We start from the raw sequence: 19,106 nt of genomic DNA, 5'->3' as shown, positions 1-19,106 counted from the left end.
TCATCACTCGTGATGTGCAACACCCTTCCAGCACCACTGGCATTTAGGGACACACGAGTCTACGAACAACAAGCTGGATCATTGTCCAGACCCTGTCATCAATCATGATATTCACAAGCCCCTCCCCCCCCCCCCCTCCCCCACACACACTACTTGCTCTGTGCTCCAAACCCAGTGCAAGTGACACCAAATATAGTACACAATATACAAACACGCAAGCTTCCCCATGCGGTGCAGGGTGCTGTGGCACATTGCTAAACCGGAATACATTGCACAATTTGATGTGTCTTACTCCCATAAAATGAGCACTGATAAGTGCATGCTATTTGCTTCCAGAATAGCACAAATACAGTAATATCTCGAGTCATTGCATGCCCCTCCACTCCCCTCCTTTTACATTTATTGCATAACACAAAATTCCCCAAATATCCCCCGAAATGCTACTGAAAGATCATTCACTGTTTCCCAAGCAACAGAGGCACTGCAGACTGCACAATGCCACAGCATATTTATGTGCAATGTTTTTTTTTACTGTTTACGTGTCCTTGCCTTCATGAATTCACACATATCTAGTGGCATGTTGCAAGTGCATGCCACCAGGACATGTTTAAAAAGCCATTCAGTTAACAGCTTCTCTTAAGTAATCAATCACTCTTCAGTTACTTGTTTCCTTTGCTTTCAAACAGAGTCATTGCCACACCAGTTAAGGATGCAAGGACTCGGGATATAGTGCTTGTTGAACATAAGTGGGCATTGTTATGCAACCGTATAACACAGTGAATTTATTCTCTCGATAACATGAGATGGTAAACCGTGACATGTTCATGCAACACGCTTGAGTGCACAGTTTTGTTTCAGACATTATACCAGGCGTGGCAATGAGTCTAAATTCACACAAATGCTTCGGGCCACTTCTGTTTTACAAAGGGAAGTGGATATTGGGTGCATAAGACAATGCAATGCCAGTATGAAAAAAAAAAAAAAAACTCCATTAAACAGTCCTTTCATGTCTTGTCCATTAGTATCCGCTCCAAGGATATCCTTTACACACAGGAGATACTGAAGTGGGGTATCACAGCGCAGCAAGCAGCGGCATCACGTGCCCCGTTCCTAGCTCGCTACTACCGCTTCTTGGCCACTCGAGTCGTCTTGGCCTGCTGCTGCCTCTTGTTGCCTCCCGTAAAGAGCGTGGTCATCATTTCCGACAGCTCGGGCATGTCGTACTTCGGCATCTGCATCTGGTGCATCTCCTGCGAACGTGAGAAATGTGGAACTAATAGTCAGCAACAAGGAGAAGAAAGGTCTAGGCAACTTCTCGGTAAATGTGCTAAACCTTTGAAGCAGCAGCGAAGAGAGTTCCACACCACTAGACCAATCTCGCTACGGATGGAGCGCCTGAGCATATGCCCAACTAGTACTAAGATGCGGCGTTGGTCTACTGCACAAACTTCAGAAGATCTAATTTACTGACCAAGCACTTAAAGAGCAGCTTCTTTTGCTGCCCACTTATGTTTCTTCAAGCAGGCACCATAAATTTGAAGTCTGTGTCTTCAGACCACAGACCTTCAGACCACGCACGAGCAATGAATGGAATCATCTCCCCCATTACATTGCTTCAATTACCTGCGCTGCCATCTACAGGAATTACAAAGACTGCGGCCTTAAGATTACTGAAGTAAATAAATAAATAATAAAGCCGTTGCTATATCCTGGAATACACAGTGGTTTCTAGCAAAGTTGTGCTTAGAGGGGCCCTGCAACACTTTTCCAAGTAATCGTCGAATGGCTTCATTAAAGGAGTTTACTGCCTCACGAATCGACTGCCGCAAAATTTTTAGAATCCGTCGAGTACGAGCGGAGTTGCGGGGATTTGTCGCACACTTCAAGCATTTTCTTGCTCCGCTCGTACCAGCGCGAGCACTGAAAGCTATGCAGAGAAGGATGGCAAGGGGGCAAGAAGCTACATACATTCATCAGTGCGCGTAATGACCTTGAGCACTTCCTTTTTTTCTTGGGACGCGCAGCTTACAATCAGTGTGATCGCGAGTGAGCACACAGGAAGTCACGCCATCCCATGGCGGCCACAGTAACTATGCAGCTCATGATGCTGAAATCAGCCAATGGCCATGGAATTTCGGTTTATGGCATGGTTATTTGGGTTTATGCCATTATTTATCGAGAGAAGAGGGAGCAACTTCTGGCTGACTTTGAGAATTAAATGCAAGTTTCATGTCGCATGCTGCGCTATAATGTCTGGCTCGCATGTTCTCAAAAGCCTTGACTACCGATTGGCAGCGTTTTCTGACCATGTGCAAAAGGTGTTGCAGGGCCCCCTTTATGTGCACATTTTCAACAACCAGAAGATGCACAGCTAGAATGTAAACGTACATACAAGTTATAGCTTAGTCTGATGCCACGCAGAGTGAATGCCATTTACGACACCAAAATCTCTCTAGATGCCAGCACCTCACAATAAGACAGGCACAGACGACTGAAATGGTACTATTATACTTGCCATCAGCTGTCAAAAAGCTGTGACATTAATTTCGGTGCAAGAAACACTAAAGACATTGCAAAAGTGGTCAGCAGCTGCATTAGAACTCAATGCAGCGAAGCAGTCTTGGTGCTTGGCCTACCACATTACATGGTGCAGGCATAGTGAGTGGCTAGGTTCAAACTGGCAGATTCCCATGACTAGCATGTTGTCCACAAAGTACACTGGCCGCTGATGCACTGCGCCTGTTTTTCTTTAGTACTTATGGCTAGTCTTAGCTTGATTCTTAACGTAAAGTCAAGTTTTGGCTTGACAAAATGCACACGGTGCTTATTTGCTGTCGATGTCAATATGCCACACAAACAGCAAAACATTTTAATGGTTGCAGAAGAAGAAGAGTGCCAACATGATATGCAGCTCTGACACACTCTTATGACTCCACAGCAGTCAGATTGACATAGAGTGGAATGTTGTCGTACGTGGCTTCAGATACATAGTGAATATCCTTTTTCAGTAGAAAGGCACTTCTAACACAAATGATAGCATGTGTGGGCTTCTCAGAGAGACGGTAAAACATAAATGCATATCTAGGTTTATCAGAGGATGCTAGAATATCATGTCACAAGCTTTTTCAAAACACTACCATGGAGTGGTGCTGTATTCGGAGCCTCAAAATTCACAACCAAGTGTAAAAACCAAATAAATGTAGACCAGGATAAGCTGCTTAGAGCAGTTATTAAAATATGGGGGAGCTCGTAAACTACATACTACAAAGGTACCATTATCAAATTGCGCTGTGTCATCCTAAATCATTTGTGAAAGTGCTATCCGAGTGTTCAAGCACACTCCCTTTTCGTAGGGGCAAAGCAAAAGTGTATATTCAAGTCAACAGAATGGTTATGCTAACTCGTGAAAATTGCAGCACTTTGAAAATTGTATGCAGGTGTCTTTATAAATAGTATTACATTAGAAACTGCTTTCAGTCAATGATGTGTCAGTGAAGCTTGAAACCTTAAGAAGGAATCACACTCTTGGAATCTAATTCGGTACACCAAATTGCACACGCACAGTACTCATGGACTGAAACAAGCAAGTTTAAGGGACCGACAAATGATTTTTCTCGACCCAGTTTTTTACGGCGCGACAGGAAGCTCACCCTTCATAGCGCTTGTAGCTGCAGTGGTTTATCTGAAAAGCACGTAGTTATTTTATAAGCAGTATTTTTCGATCTGAAAGGCTCCAAACACGCATGGAGGCTTGCTCCACAATGCAGAGAATTGATAGCGATGCCGCTAGCCCTTGTGAAAGCTGTCGTTGTTCTGCTTTCACAGGAGTTACTGTAACTATGCTTAACCACCTTTATTTTGAGCTTTCCAACCATTTTTGAAAATAGCAAGCTGTTACAATGAGATGTGTGGCTTTATACACCTTATTTGTACAGCGTTGTGTGCGTCTGCGCCCAAGGTTGCCTGCGCCTGTGTCATGGATGGCTTGTCTCGGCTTCGTTACTCTCTCGATACATGAGCCAAGCCAAGTAATCGAAAACATAACTGTGTATATGCACGGCCGCACCAAGTAGCAGCGTGCGTCATTTCTGAGACGAAGTGTAGGTAGCAAAACAAAATCTTAGCGACCTAGAAACTGCGTTGCATGAGCACGCTGAAAAGTTGCTCAAGACGCGCTGACGAGCATGGGATCATTACGTCACGCGAAGGCAGCGCCACTTTAATGCATACTACTAATGCAGGTCTATATGTACATTATTATGGAGTAATACCTTTTAATAAAGAAACGAACAATATTTCAATACTAACAAAAAAATCGTCGACCGCGTACAGCAATCAACGGTCACGTGGCCGTCTTCATCGCATCATTCAAAATTTTGCCGCCAGAGGCGCCACAGGTCATTTTTCGCGACTTTCAATTAAGAAATAAAGATATAAATCCATCCTCACGAAAAAAACGGTTGGTTTGAGTCAGTGAGACAGACAATCTTTACATAAGTGGAGTCAACTCATTTTATATTCTGGGCAGTTGTCGGTCCCTTTAAGGCTAAGTGATGCACATACGTTCGTTACCACTGTCTACAGTTTGTGTCGTATTGGCGTGATTTTGACTCGAACACTTACCTCAGAGCCAAAATTACCTTTAGCGGCCAGATTTGCATCGACATGACGTGGTTATCACAAGCAATGGCTCACAGCAGTCGTTATACTAAGAAATAACGATGCCACGTTTGAATCCAGGAGTACTGTCTCTTATAGATACTTCTTTCTATCTGAATCCACTACCACTTACTTTAAAAGGGCAAGGTATGGTTTAGGATATGTACCAGCCTTTACAGAAGTGAAGTGTCAAAATTTAAGTCAAATTCAGGGTGACAACTGAATTTGCAAAGCTAAAGTTTTCAGGTCTTCCTCAAAAACATGTGCTGGTAAGCAGCAAATGATGCGCCTCTCATATTTATCACGTACTGAACTTGCATATCAATCAAACTTCCACTCACAAACAAAAGTTTCACCCGAGAAAATTTCAGTTTTTATCTATGCACCCACTGTTCACTAGTGGAGGGGGGGGGGGGGAGAATTCTTTTTGGGTGCTGAAGCACTTCTCATATGCTGAGACATTTTGGACATTTACCACTACTTGCTGGTGTTGTTCCAATCTTCCTACAAGAGCCTACACAAGATAGAACTGGTGTGCAAAGAAAGGAAAGCCAAATGCAGAAAACAAATCTATATCTATGAACAAATAAAAAACTTTGCACTGCAGGTGTGTAACAGCTACAATTTGACTCTAATATCTCGAAGGAGAACACTAAGTGAGGCTAACCCCTGTCTGAACCTGGATCTACACTAGACTAAATCAGTGATTCACATTGCGGACAGGTCATGACATCTCAGCAGTACGACATTAGGCTGAAGACTGTCAGCATGCGGTGCCTTCACAAAGGGCGTGAGTACATGATTGCGAGCTTTGTCAAGCTCGAAATGAGATGATCCGTTCTGTGAATCCGCCTTTAATGTCATGTGAATTAGTGCCTGTTTATTTCACTCTGCACCAATGTATTTGTGCACAAAGCAGTGAATAAAAAAATTGTGGCAGAAGATCAGCTTATTATGGGCCTTTCACATAACTTTCAAGATCCTTACCCTTTGTGTCTCTGGGTCAGCTGCGTTCATCAGTTTCGGCAGGACCATGATAAGCAGTAAAGGAACCACCATCATGAGAACCTGGTAATTGAAGACCAGAGGTACAAGAACATACGTCAGATGAAGAAATGTAAGTAGAAAATCATTCAACTACATGCATTTTTCTGCTAACAAAGCATTACAGTACTAAATGCTGCTTTGCTTTCACTTAAACGTTGAACTTTATAACAAGATAACATAATTTTGTCAACATTCCAAAAAATTAGTATTGTTGTATCTAGAAATGTAGAATGAAATTAGCTCTGCAACTTTAGGGAGAGCATTAGCACACTCAGATATACAACAGTGCATACAATGCAGCTGTAGTACTGTTTTCAAAACAGCAGAACACAAACAGATTACGGCAACAATGCTGGTAGGAGCATCTTTTGGCACCGAGTGCAACAACAACACGCAAGAAATGTTTTTTGGCTGTTTAGCCTACATGAAGACCGAATTGCTGGTAATGGCTTTATGTGGACAGCTAATCGGATTTCAAGTCATATTTTGCAATAGGGTCATTCCACGACAAACGTCCCAGCCATTTTGGCAACCATCTCAAATGTATTTGGAAAAAAATAGTGCCGATTTATTAGGTAGAAAACAGTGAATTGCTCGAATATTTCGGGCAGAAAAAATTTTTGGTCATGTGGGTGCCTTCCAAATTTCTCAGAATGTCATCTGGGTGTTGTTTGTAAGAAAATTTATTCTGAGAACATCGTTTCTTTTTCAATAACAAATTTGGTTTACATATTAAGCAAAAGTGTGTGTAAGCAGTTTGAAGCTCAATAATATTAGTGCAATTTTTCTGCCATATACGCCTCCAGGAATTTTGCCAAAATGTTCTATGTTTGCATTTTTTATATCGCGATATTGCGCCTTGTATGAATATAGGAGTAATGACTACTCACTCTACAGAAGGTATATTGGGATAAAATTTTTCAGACCCCTCAAGTTTCTAAACATTATAAGAAAAAATCACAAATTTCAGAAAATTGTCATATTTGCCCACATTGAGACGCGATTTACACCACGTGGTGCTCCAATTAAAAATTGGCTTTATACCTCAATCGAAAGCAAATAAAGAGTTCGTCTTTGCGGCAAGTTTTACAATTACAATTTTTGTTTTAAGGAAGAAATAATTTTTCATGTTCCCCATTGACGGCTATCTCCCCATTTGGTCACACGGCAGCTTCCTCATTGATGTTCCCAATTGCCGTCAATAGGAAAATTAAAAAAATATTTTCTACCTTAAAACGAAAATTGTAATGATAAAACTTGCCACATAAGAACTGCTTGTTTGCTTTCGACTGAAGTATAAAGCTGATTTTTAACTGGAGCACTACGTAGCGTAAATTGCGTCTCATAGTGGATAGAAACGACGATTTTCTGAAATTGGTGATTCTTTCTCACAACGTTTAGAAACTTGAGGGGTCTGAAAATATTTTGATCGTGAAATATACCATGCGTAAAGTATTCAATGCTCATATATTCATACAAGGCGCAATATCGCAATGAAAAAATGCGAACATAGAACATTTTGGTAAAATTCCTGGAGGCGTATATGGCAGAAAAATTGCACTAAAATTATTGAGCATTAAACAGCTTACACAAACACCTTTGCTTAATATGTAAACCAAATTTGGTATCGAAAGAAGAAACGATACTCTCAGAATAAATTTTTTTACAGATAACACCCAGATGACATTCTGGGAAATTCAGAAGGCACCCATGTGACCAAAAAATTTTTTCTCTCCAAAATATTTTAGCAAATCATTGTTTTCAATGCAATAAATCAGCACGATTTTTTTTAATACATTTGAGATGGTCGCCAAAATGGCTGCGACACTTGGCATTAAATGACCCAATATAAATTCTATATGCTGTTTTAAAGTTAGAAAGCAACAGTAAGCAAACAAGAAAAGCCTCATCTTCAAGCCAATATTTCAACAAGAAGACTTGTCTTCAGTAGCACAATATGTTTGCACAATGACTGCATTTGTCACGGTTTTGCTTCCTCCAGGCTTCAACCTGAAGCCTGGGATTTTTATTTTTTTCAATGATTTTTTTTGCCAATATGGTTGTGATAATTCTAGATATATATATTCTTTCCTTTCCAATAAAATTTCAGTTGAGAGCCAGCACTAGTCATGTTTGCTTCTTCTCTTTTGTCCGTCGTTTCCCGTGTGCGCTGCGCTTTACGCATGATGAAAATGTACCAACTCATTCAAGTTTCTATATCATTTCAACTTGAATAGTTGTCTGAAAAATGGGACAAGGGTGGACAATACAATGGTTCAAGATCTGCTGAAACAATGCTGATATTAAGTGGCATGAAATGGGTCTAAATTACTTCTTGCAAGACACATACAGAGCAAAAGTGTCTATGCTCCAAAATTTATGTCTACCCCTGCTACCACACGGTCATTCATTGTCATTTTTCCAACAAGAATATCCAAATTAGGAAAGTGTTTTGAGATCTGTTCAACGTGTATATATTTAAAATTGATGTTTCCTTTTTCCACCAGTGTGCCGAACTTTAACCATATGTGAAGAGTGAATGATAGGTGTGACGTTAGGATGGATAAGTGGGCATGTTGTTTTAGCATGTTCTGGGGCGAAATGCAAAGAGACGACGATAGAAAAAGGGAGATACACACGTACACACACACACACACATACACACAAAAAAGGTGTGCAAATGAGGGACTGAATAAAAGCATAACTTCAAGCTGTTTCATAATTTTTTAAAGCATTCTGGCGCACCGTTAGAAAGGTATACAAATTGATTTACAAACATGCACACTAAAGCCCGCAAGAGGGTCAAAGTATGTGCGGGCTGCAGACAGTACGAGAATTCAATGAAGGCGATTGAGGGACCATATACAAAGCTTCGAGTGTGGGCATACAGACGCTTGAAACATTCTGGGCTGAGGATATTTTGCCAACAGCCGGCATTTTACTGTTCCCAGATATTGTGCCGGCAGTCGCTACGGCCAATCAGGCGAGAAGGCCGGCACAATAGCGGGTTTTCGAATAGGAGCCCCAAAGTGCTTTGCGTGAGCTGGCTTTGGGTCAAACAGGAGCTAAGAGTTTTTGAATAGGGTCTGCAGCGCTTTGGACATTCCCCCTATTCTAGGTCAGTCTAGTCTTGGCCAAGAGCAGTGGCTTCAGTGGGTGCCGTCATGTGTTTTTGACCCAAAGCTTTTGGGGCAGGCTTTGGGGCTCTCGCTATATTCGAGAAATAGCGTCCCCAACGCCAAACCCAAACGCTGTTTGGGTCTCGCACATGCGCAGTGTCCTCGAGGCTATTTCTTTGGGTTCCCAGAGCCCTTTGTGTGCTCGCTTTGGGTCAAGCAGGAGCTAAGAGTTTTCGAATAGGGTCTGCGGCGCTTTGGACACTCCCCCTGTTCTAGGTCACTCTAGTTTTGGCCAACAGCCGTCGCTTCAGTAGGTGCCATCACGTTTTTTGCCGCAAAGCTTTTGGGGCAGGCTTTGGGGCTCCCGCTATATTCGAGAAATAGCGTCCCCAACGCAAAACCCAAACGCTGTTTGGGTCTCGCGCATGCGTAGTGGCCTCGACGCTATTTCTTTGGGGCCACTATTCGAAAAGTCCCTAATATCTGGAGGATGCACAATGCGTTAGCTTACTGCGCCACCCAAACCCATAAGGCGAGAGGGTCAAAAGGCTGCAATTGTTGGGCAAGAGTGCCGGCACAATAACTCCGAACGATCATATGCCATCACTACATCCACTGCCAACATTCTGCGTGGTGCGGCTTACCATAGGGTTCATGAGGAAGTCTGTGATTCTCCATGTCTCCCGATTTGGAAATACTGGAAGGGACCGCGACTCTTGAGTTTCAGCGGGTACGCAAGAGTCTGGATCAAGTTTGACTGGATGTAGTTGACTCGACGAGCACGGAATTTCCCCTTGGAATTGATGTCCACTCGCACCGGCTCGTACACATGGTCAGGATTAGCCACTTCGACGACGTATGACCCAGGAGCCAGGTTGTGCACCGAAAAGCTGCCGTCGCTCCTAGGAGGCGAGGTCGAAACAATTAGCGCTTCAAGTAGACCGGGAAGGAACGGAGAAACCTTGCCGGCAGTCACTCACCTCAGGAAACCGAGTTGTTCCCCTCCGTTCACAAGAATTCGTGTGGACGTTAGCCATTCGGATGTGGCGATTTCTGGAGGCACCACTTTACCTTCGATCACATGCTTCTCGGGTACAACGTCCTCATCGCTGGCTACTACACCGACACTACTAATAAGAAAGCAAGCTGAAACACAGTGCGCAGGCGCGCTGTAGATAGCCTGGTTTTAGAGAATGAAGCCGCATATCTGATTTAATTTTCCTTAATCGGTCAAGGAAGCAGGCCACCATTCAATCGTAAGCTGCGAATGGCCGACACATCCTGCGACCTCGCGCCACCTAGCGATTTTATTGATGTTGGTTAACTTTAAAACGGAAAGGAAACCAAAACTTTTAGGAAGTAGTCGTAGTGACTTGTTGAACCCTGAAAAGATTAGGCATACTTTTAATTTCGTCAGTGCTCGTCAGTCGCACGAAGCAAGGCGGTAATTGGTAATCTACGCAGCCTTTATTTTATGTGTGTTTCTTTTCGCCTGTGACGTCGCTAACAACATGGCAGTGGCCGCTTGTTCGTGATGTGTGTTGATAACTGTCTCTTAATTTGGGCATGTTCGATCCCTCTGCGTGTCTTATGAAGACTGTGCTGTGACCTGCAGTGACAAGTCGCGAGGACGTGTGCCGGGGCCTTCGGTATTGAGAACCCGTGATGTTGGTGCCCTGAAAAGCGAGTGTCAAATGACCATGGTGACGGATAGGTTAGGCCTTGGGCTAAGCTGAGTGGCCGAAACACCCGTGTTTTAGTCGCCCCAAGTTGGAACTTGCCGTGCTTCTTGCCTGAAAGTAATTCTGGCTCATTTTCTCGTCATCACCTATTAGTGTGTTTTGTGTGGGGATCGCTTGTTTTGTTGCGTCGTGCTTCGGGAGAGAGATGCGCGCACGAGGCATTGTGTTGTCTACCGTAGACGGCTGTTTTTCTCACGCTCTTAGCGAGAGAAACGTGTGGTGCACGTCCTTTTGAAACCTTGCGTGATGTATTTCATTGCGGTAGCGTTGAACTCGTGCATGGGGTTCGGCGAGACTTGTGTGCCCTCTGTTCAGTGTCAGCGAGGGACCATTAACAGCAGGGGTTGCCGCGAGCGCCTACTCCCAGAAAGCGTTTATTCAGCACAGTAGTACCAACATTCTGCCGTACTGCAACTGTACGATATGCCGCTTGAGCGTGGTCTTCGTTTTTTTTTTTTTGCCATTATAACGAGCGAGCTAGCTAGGTTTTTCCGACGATGTGAAAGCGACTGTTCTACCAGAAAAGGTGTGGGCACTCATGCGCGTATTGGGCGTGTGTGTATTCGCACTTCGCAAAGCGACTTACAGTGTGTGGCGCGGCTTACGGCGTCATTTCGACGACTTTTGCGACACCGTTGTCCTATGTGAGGATCGCATGCTTCTGGCCGTGTTTTCTTCGAGCACGTGTTCGCCTTGGCGCAGTAGTGCTCGCATGGTTGGACGTCTTAGATTCTGGTGCAATACAGTGGCGAAATTTGCCTACCCTAAGCGACAGCTCCAAACGAAAAGATTTCCTAAGTTTCTTTTTTTTTTTCGTGTGCGAGGAGAAGTTCCTTGTTTTTTAGAAGTTCATGTTAAGCACGCCAGTAATGGACGCATCTTCTCGTGCGCACGTGTCACTATCCTTGCATAATTGTGATTGTTTCGTCACATATGAGCTCCTTTGCCTTCAAACTTTTACATAAAAATAACGTGGAGTTGCAGTTTCACCTAGTAAACATTGCCTTTGTTAGTGACCATGCATAGGCATGCTTCACAGGCACATGTTTGCAAATTAATGAGCATTGACCATCATTTGACTAATGAAGAGACAACCATTTTAATTAGTTAAAGCAATGCGCCATGCATTTTAACACAAGCAGTCTAAACCAAAGTGTAGGTACATTTCTGAAATCATGTTTTGTTCTGGTTAGTGAAATCCTCTGTTTTCGTCAGTGTATGTCAAGGTACAAGTGCTTATGCAGTTTCTAAGGTAGAGTTTAACATAAACAGGTTTTTAAGGCTTAACTATTATAAAACACTGTGGATGTAGCAGTGTTTTGTCCTGCCAGACGAGACACATGAACAATATGCAGTGGTGTCGGATCATGCATGACAATGTCATGCACCTCAACAGCATGATTGAGAATATGTTTGCTCTTTCAGTTTAATGCACTTCGTTTACCAAATACTTTTAGCTGGATACCCAAGCTAAAAAGTGTACAAGCACTTTTATGAAGACCTGTGCAGCTGCTCCAAGCCACATACAGCAAAGCAAAACGTTGGGCATGGAAAATAACCAGTGCATAACCAATTCAATTACAACACAGCAGAAACAGCTAATTAATTCATTATATAATGACCCAACGATAACATAGTAACCCAAAAATCTGACAAATGGGAATAGTGCCATAGCTGTCTTTATACAGGCTGCTTTTATTATCATCTTCAACATTGTGTTGTTTTATGGAGCTGAGGTGATTTGCTCCACGTGTGTCTATGCTAGATCTGCAGATTTATTGTGCTATCATGCATTGTTTCAGAAACTTCAAATGATTTGAGGCAGCACTGATACAAGTTATGAGGGACAGTAAAAAATAAGAGGTAGCCAATGGCAGATAAAATTGTCTACATCATTCAGTACTGATTTTAAGCTGCTTTTTGTAATCATCTGGCTGCGGATGAAATGTTTCTGGTTCATGACTGAAGTATGTGGAATCACTGGTACATGGCAAAATAATGAAAACTTGTTGAACACTTACGCCTTTGAGGACCAATTCTGCAGTGACCCATAAGATGGCAGTTTAAACATACACTAAAGGCAAAATTAAGTTGACGTGGATTGTTGAAATTGTGTTCCAGAAACCTAGTAGTGCTTGTTTCGTGCCAAGGAAATGCTTTGTTTTGAAAGAAAAAGTTCCGCATGTCGAAAAAGGGTCCGCACGTCGTTAGTGCAATTAAAACCACCTACCTCTGAGAATAGCCTTATAACGTAGCATTTGCCATGCCCACCCTTTACTGCCCGACAGCCGGTGCAGAGAACACAGCCCAGTGAAAATGGAACTTTCGTCGTTCCAAAGCTAACGCCAAGTTCTTTTCCTATGAATCAAACTGAAACGCACAAGTTGCATTTTATTCCATCTTGTAATGCACTGCAATGTTCTTTTCTATCACGAGTAGTTTGAGTACTAGTGATTAATTGTGCTTAGGGCATTCTGCATCATTGGGCTCTTACTCCAGAATGTCCTACTGGTGGTGCAAATCATGTCCTGCACGTACCTTAATTTCCTGAATGCTAAAGCGCTTTCATGCATATTGACATTTCAGAGGTTGTCAAGCATTGACCTTTCACTCTCACATAAAATGTTATTTACCTTTAGTGTCCCGTTAATGGAGGTGAAAAAGTTGCCTGGAGTCTCTGGAGGGCATCTGCTGTGTGTTGTGGTTTAGATCCTCAGCTGCATTTTGATAATGGGAAAAGGACCTGCATATGTTGCTTTAGTTGTGGGTACTCTGCAAGCACAACACTTTCAAATACAAAGATCAAGAAACATTAAGTTGTCCTAATTTCATCCTACATTTGGTCTTAAAATGTACCAGGCCAGGCATCGTCAAATTTGTCTTCGCATGAGACAAGATTTTACGTTATTTGGCTAAGTGTGGTGACATTGCTCGTAAAACGTAACCAGAGAGAGCTGCACACGCTTATGCAATGCAGGCACTTTGATTATAGAAAACGGAGTGGGAGCAATATCTAGTAACGCATCCGGGTTCCGGTCATAGAGACTAGCATTATAGCGAATTATTTGGAGCTTCCGAGTATTCATTTTCTATTGTTTGAGGGTATAGACATTTTTTAAAGAAATTGCTCTTTTAAATCGTGGCTGTACTGCTTCAGAGAAAACTCGAGTTGTCTCATAACTATATTTTGCTTCGATATAATACCGTAAGTACAACTTTTGTACAGGCATGTCAGATGTAAAGCACTTGACTAACTTTCCCTGGAAAAGGTTTGTGGATCACTTCTCTACTGAAGTTACGGTTAGCTGTTGACACCATTTTGGGCTTGCCACTGATCTCCCCTCCCACATTTCTTTTTTTTTGCAATGTAGATGCTTCTCTGAGACTGCGGACGTGGGGGCCCATGTCTGCGGAGGAACGTACAGGCGAGGGGAACGATGCCAAGGTGGACATCAACACCTCTTCGGTCGACGACCTGGCAGGGGTCGTTGGCCTGGGGAGGGCAGCTGCCGAAGCCATTGTGGCAGCTCGTAGGGTCAGTGCTGTGCCTACATGTGTGACATGTGCCATGTTTTGTTGGTTTACACTGTCAAGAAGTTCAGTGACCTGCATGTTTGGCCCGTTGATACAAGACGTTTGATGCTGCATTGTTACAATTGCAGTTCTGTACAGGAAAACACTGTGCCATAAAATTTTTAATTGACTACTGTCAGAGAAGCTTTCATCGTCGTGTGATGTAATGTCCAGAGGGAAATCACGCTGGAGCTGTGGGCATCCTGTCTGTGCGTTGAGTGACAGGAGGACATTGTTGATAGGTCTGCCATATCGCATTTGATTCTGTTAAATTTAGCATTAATTGCATTCCAGAAGTGATATTCTTGCAACTTTAAAAAGTTAACTGTGCACTTAGGAAGTTCAGTTAAACTGGCAACTATATCTGCCTGGAAACCCTGATTCTGGCTGCGCTCAGATTTTATGTAGTACACTTAACAGGCCACAATGTTTTCCAATTGATGTTTCTTTACAAGTAACCCTGTAGAGGCTCGCTGATGTGCATATTAAAAAAAGTTCTGCCATAGTTGTTATGGTCAGTTAAAGCCTTGAATGGCCAGCAAACGTTGTTGCCTGAAACAGCATGCCCATAGCTGCAGTTTTTGTCATGTTTGTTGTTGGGTGCTTGGGCTTAAAGGGCTTTCGAAGCAAATTTTGGAAGTAAACAAACATACCTTTTTCATTGGCTTCTTTGGTCACACGCAGCTGTTCAAATAGTCGCTCACTAGACATTGTGGGGAATGTCCAGTGCTCACGGATTGAAACGCGACATGAAAAAATTTAGTATGACAAATGGTATGTACAATTATTGCTCAATATGACCAAGTCACGTCACTGCGAATCTGGTCACTAAAGGTAATGTTGGCTCTGATGTAAGATTTCGAGTCGAAAGTATGGTGATTTGACACGGAATTGAAGATGGTGGAACGAAAGTATGTGCATTGCTTAGCCTTAAATTGTCACGTTTCAATCCGTAAGGACAGTAGGAATCTGCTTGAAAAGCTTGCTAATAATGGTAATGTAAATGCCAATCTCTCGTCACACCTGGAAAGAAAATGCCAACAGAGGTTGATCCACGAAACACCTGCACAAATGTGTGAAGATGCGGTTGTCAGTAAAAAACAATGTTAATTTTTCAGACAAATGGATAAATAACCACCAAGTGGTCGAAGACTTTGTGTGAAGCCCTCTGCCACAGCATTTTTCATCGCCTAGTGCGCATTTTTATGTGAAACCTCCATATACGGTTTTTGTTAATTCGCAGTTGCAGGAGGTTTCAACCGAGTTGAGGACTTGCTGGCTGTACCTGGAGTGGACGTGTCTTTGCTGCAAGAGCTACAGCTCAGCCTAACATGCAGTCCGAGGGAGAATCTACCCAAGGACACTCAGGGAACCAGGTCGGGTGACAAGATTCTCTTGCGTGTAGTAATTCACCATTTTTGTGTGCTTGTGCTTAGAAGCTCAGAATTCTCATAGTCGCTTTAACGTGTAAAGCGAACGGTGTTTCTATGAAGAAAAGGCTCGCCGAACATACGAAAGGAAACTGATGAGCCCACAAATTTATTCAGGAACCAAAAACTGCATGAACTTGGTGGTATAGAACTTTACTAATATTTCTCCCTGTGGACCTTTAGCAGAAACAGCTCTGGCAAAACCTTCGGTCTCAAAATATGCAGGCAACATGGGTTGACTGCTGGAAAGGCTAATAATTTGACAAGTTCAGTTAGACAACAAATTAGCTGAGCCCTTCTCTTTTGGTCAACTCTGGTTGCATTTGTTTTCGCAAGTGTGCAGACCATGAAACTCTCCTCTCAAATCTTCCAAAAATGCGTCAGTTTTTAACTAATGCTCACATTGTACTCTGTCCTTTGCTATTCTCTTATGTTCCCTTGAGAGTGGGACACGGCACTTAAAAATTTCTTTTTATTTCTTGAATCGAATTTGATGAAACTTGCTCAGTTTATGTACACTGTTGTCCTTTATGAAAGGGAACACACGAGCGCGTGGCCTGCGCTCTGCGGCGGCTGCCTACAGCACCAACCAACAGCTAAAGAAAACACATCCACTTTTGGCGGCATCGCCCTTGCGAGAGCGTAATCTAGCAGCGCTTTTCCAATGGCCATCACTCGTTATTTTTTTTTGTCAATAGATGACGCCAAAAGCGGACATGCTTTCTTCAGTTGTCGGTTGATTGCTCTGTAGGCAGCCGCCGCAGAGCACAAGCCATGCGTTCCCTTTCATAAAGGATGACAGTGTACATTTGTATGCAGATTTCAAGTATGAAATTATTCTTCTAGTATGATGTAGTTCTTAAAATGCAAAATATTTCATGTGCCTTATGGGGAGCAAGATCTTTTTAAAACAGAGAGTTACAATGTAAATTAGCATATCACAATAATCTGGAATCAGAACTGTGTGCAGTGCAACAAAAATGGATGTTCTAAACCCATTAGAACAAAAGTTATGGCATGATGAACATTCACGAGTGAAATCCCAGCTTGAAAATGAAATATTTTGTATTTGAAAAACTACACATTATACTAGAAAAATATTTCCATATTTGAAATCTGCACACAAATATACATAAACTCGCCAAGTTTCATCAAATTCGATCAAGAAATTTTTTATAAATATTTCAAGAGCAGTATCCACCCTTAATTTGGTTCCACTAAGAGTGACGTGACTAAGCTTGGCCTTGTGTTCAGGTGGGGCAGTGGGAGCAGCAGCAGCTGTGGCAGCAGAGACGAGCTTGCCACTCCTTCGAAGGTCGAGGCGACGTCGTTGGCGACTTCGGTAAACAGATTGCTTCATTCAGAGGGGCTGCCGACAAGCGATGACGATGAAGGTAGCTGCTCCTCTGTGGAAGACATGGCCGAGGGCGACGATGACCAAGCAGCACTTTCTTTGGCAGGCGTGAGCATCTCGTCTTCCTCTTTGCATTCCCACAAAACATTGCTTTTCATTCATAACAGTGGTCATGTTTACCAATAACTGACAGGTTCGAGAGTAAGGGGTCACATTGGGTAAGCATAGGGCTCACTTGGCCAGCAGCTTCTTCATGATTTCTTCTATGCTGCTACTAGATGGAATTGGAGGAGGGAAAAAAGCAGGTTCCATACTGCTCCAGTGTGCACTGGAGCAGGTTCCAGTATGCATTGTGACTGAAGAAGATGTGTCAGAGATCTTACTTTTTTTTTACAGTCAACAATCTATAGGTTCGGCAGATTTATATACAGTACTCCCGTTAAGACGAACTCGAAGGGACCGTGGTCATCTGTTCGTCTTATCAGGAGTTCGGCTTATCAGAAGTGCCCCCAAAAAGAGACATGCTAACATGCCAACTGCATCCAAATATGTTACTTGAAAACACTGAATGGAGTAGACGTACAATGGGGGCAAAAAGACAAGAAAAAAGCATTTATTTGACTCAGCTTGATAAAAACTATGCCTTCAAGTAGAGTACACGAATCGTACGAGCACCTGATTTCGCAGGTTCAAAAATGAAAAATTTCATGAAGATAGTGCTACACCATTTTAATGATAAAACTGTAGCACGCTCGTATGTTGACAATTACAAAAAAAGAGAGAGAGAGAGAAGCACAATTTCCTTAAAACGTAAATTTATGGTCCTGGCAGTTCCTTTTCTTCTGTGAGGCTGTTTTGCTGGCTCAAAGATCACGTGCTGTTGCCTTGTCAGATTCATGATATGCCGAGTTGCTTAAGAAAGTCTGCAAGGTCTTCTTTGAGGTCCGGATATTTTCCCGTTTTCAGCCCGTAGTAACTTTTCCTGATCGACGTGCAGCTGAAGATATCCCATTGCGCTTCTCACGGTCACAAGCCTCGCGCACACGAAAAAGACACGACGCAGCTGTATTCAGTGTGCAAAATAGCCTTCTTTTGTCGTGCACTTCCATAATCAAAATAGGTCATTACAGTTAGCAGTTCACTGGGAACAGATACAGCGCACACATGTCGTACGCGAACCAACGTGAACTGACCAAAAAATGCGCTCTGCCGCCATTATGTGATAGTGATGACAATGCACCTGACCCCTCTACTGGGAGTGCTAGCGCAGCAAACGTGGTTTCGGTTTCGTACTCAATTGTAATGCACAGACAATTTTCGTTCCCGTTGTTGCTTTAAGGGGGGACACTGGGATCAAATCACGGATATCGCCAAAAAAAATCAATTTTTGGAAAACATTCGTTTTGGCATCTGTGGTCTTTTATTTACACAGTAACTAACAATTACGCTGAAAACGCACTCTAAATGCCCGAAAAAAAAAAAATTTGTCTTTTTAAGATGATTTGTATTATGTGTACCAAATTTCATCAACCTAGGCCAAGACACTAAAAAGTTACAAACGATCCCCGTGTCCACCCTTAAAAAAGCTCTATTCTTTTTCCTTCACTCCCCTTGCGTTTGCCCCTCTGACCATTGCGGAGGGGCCCCACGCTCTTGTGTTGTTCTGTTCTCCTTTGTACTCCAGCTTGGAAACCAATGAAAGGGGGGGGGGGATACAAGAGGACACAATGGCTTGGGGGTCCCAGTTGTTAATCCCCTACTCTTTTTGTTGTTTTCTTGCTGATAGAGCTTGCACCTCCCCACTCACAGGCTGGGGGTGAGGGGGATGCCGGCATTATCCACTGACCGTTATTTTTCGTTATCTGGCGCCCTCGGCGTCGCGTCCTTGCTCCGGGAAGCGCTTTTCTTTTCCTTTTTTGCTTTTTCTTGGTCACTTGAATGCCCCACCAAGACTGCAGTGTTCATTTCACAGAATCGCCAGCGTTGTCAATCACCCGAAAGTTCGTCTTAACAGAAGAGTACAGTTGGGCAGTTCGTCTTAAGCGAATTTATTTTGCATTGAACCTATAGGAAACCAAACAAACGGTCCCGTGTTGTTTGGCATAAGCGAGAATTTGTCTTAAAAAGTACGTCTTAATGGAGTTCACTGTATTGTAGAGTACTTAAGGTTAACAGTTGAGAC

General features: G+C 42.9%; 2 protein-coding genes across 2 annotated transcripts in view; one reads left to right on the top strand and one right to left on the bottom strand.

The window, feature by feature from the left end:
• Positions 1-861: 861 nt before the first annotated feature.
• Positions 862-13,885, bottom strand: LOC119375922 (ER membrane protein complex subunit 7-like). Its single transcript, XM_049411325.1, is given in 6 exon segments — positions 862-1,250; positions 5,647-5,727; positions 9,470-9,513; positions 9,516-9,727; positions 9,806-10,005; positions 13,823-13,885. Coding segments are annotated over 6 exon segments (729 nt in total). The 3' UTR covers positions 862-1,121.
• The window catches only part of LOC119375920 (F-box/WD repeat-containing protein 7-like), a 40,209-nt gene continuing 31,416 nt past the window's right edge, over positions 10,314-19,106 (top strand). Inside the window, 4 exon segments of the mRNA XM_037645944.2 lie at positions 10,314-10,624; positions 13,939-14,106; positions 15,384-15,516; positions 16,825-17,032. Of these exon segments, the coding sequence (XP_037501872.1) occupies positions 13,971-14,106; positions 15,384-15,516; positions 16,825-17,032 (477 nt within the window). The 5' untranslated portion in view covers positions 10,314-10,624; positions 13,939-13,970.

Source organism: Rhipicephalus sanguineus, unplaced genomic scaffold, assembly GCF_013339695.2.
Source record: "Rhipicephalus sanguineus isolate Rsan-2018 unplaced genomic scaffold, BIME_Rsan_1.4 Seq1022, whole genome shotgun sequence".
Classification (NCBI taxonomy): domain Eukaryota; kingdom Metazoa; phylum Arthropoda; class Arachnida; order Ixodida; family Ixodidae; genus Rhipicephalus; species Rhipicephalus sanguineus.
This window is presented reverse-complemented; position numbering and strand designations above follow the sequence as displayed.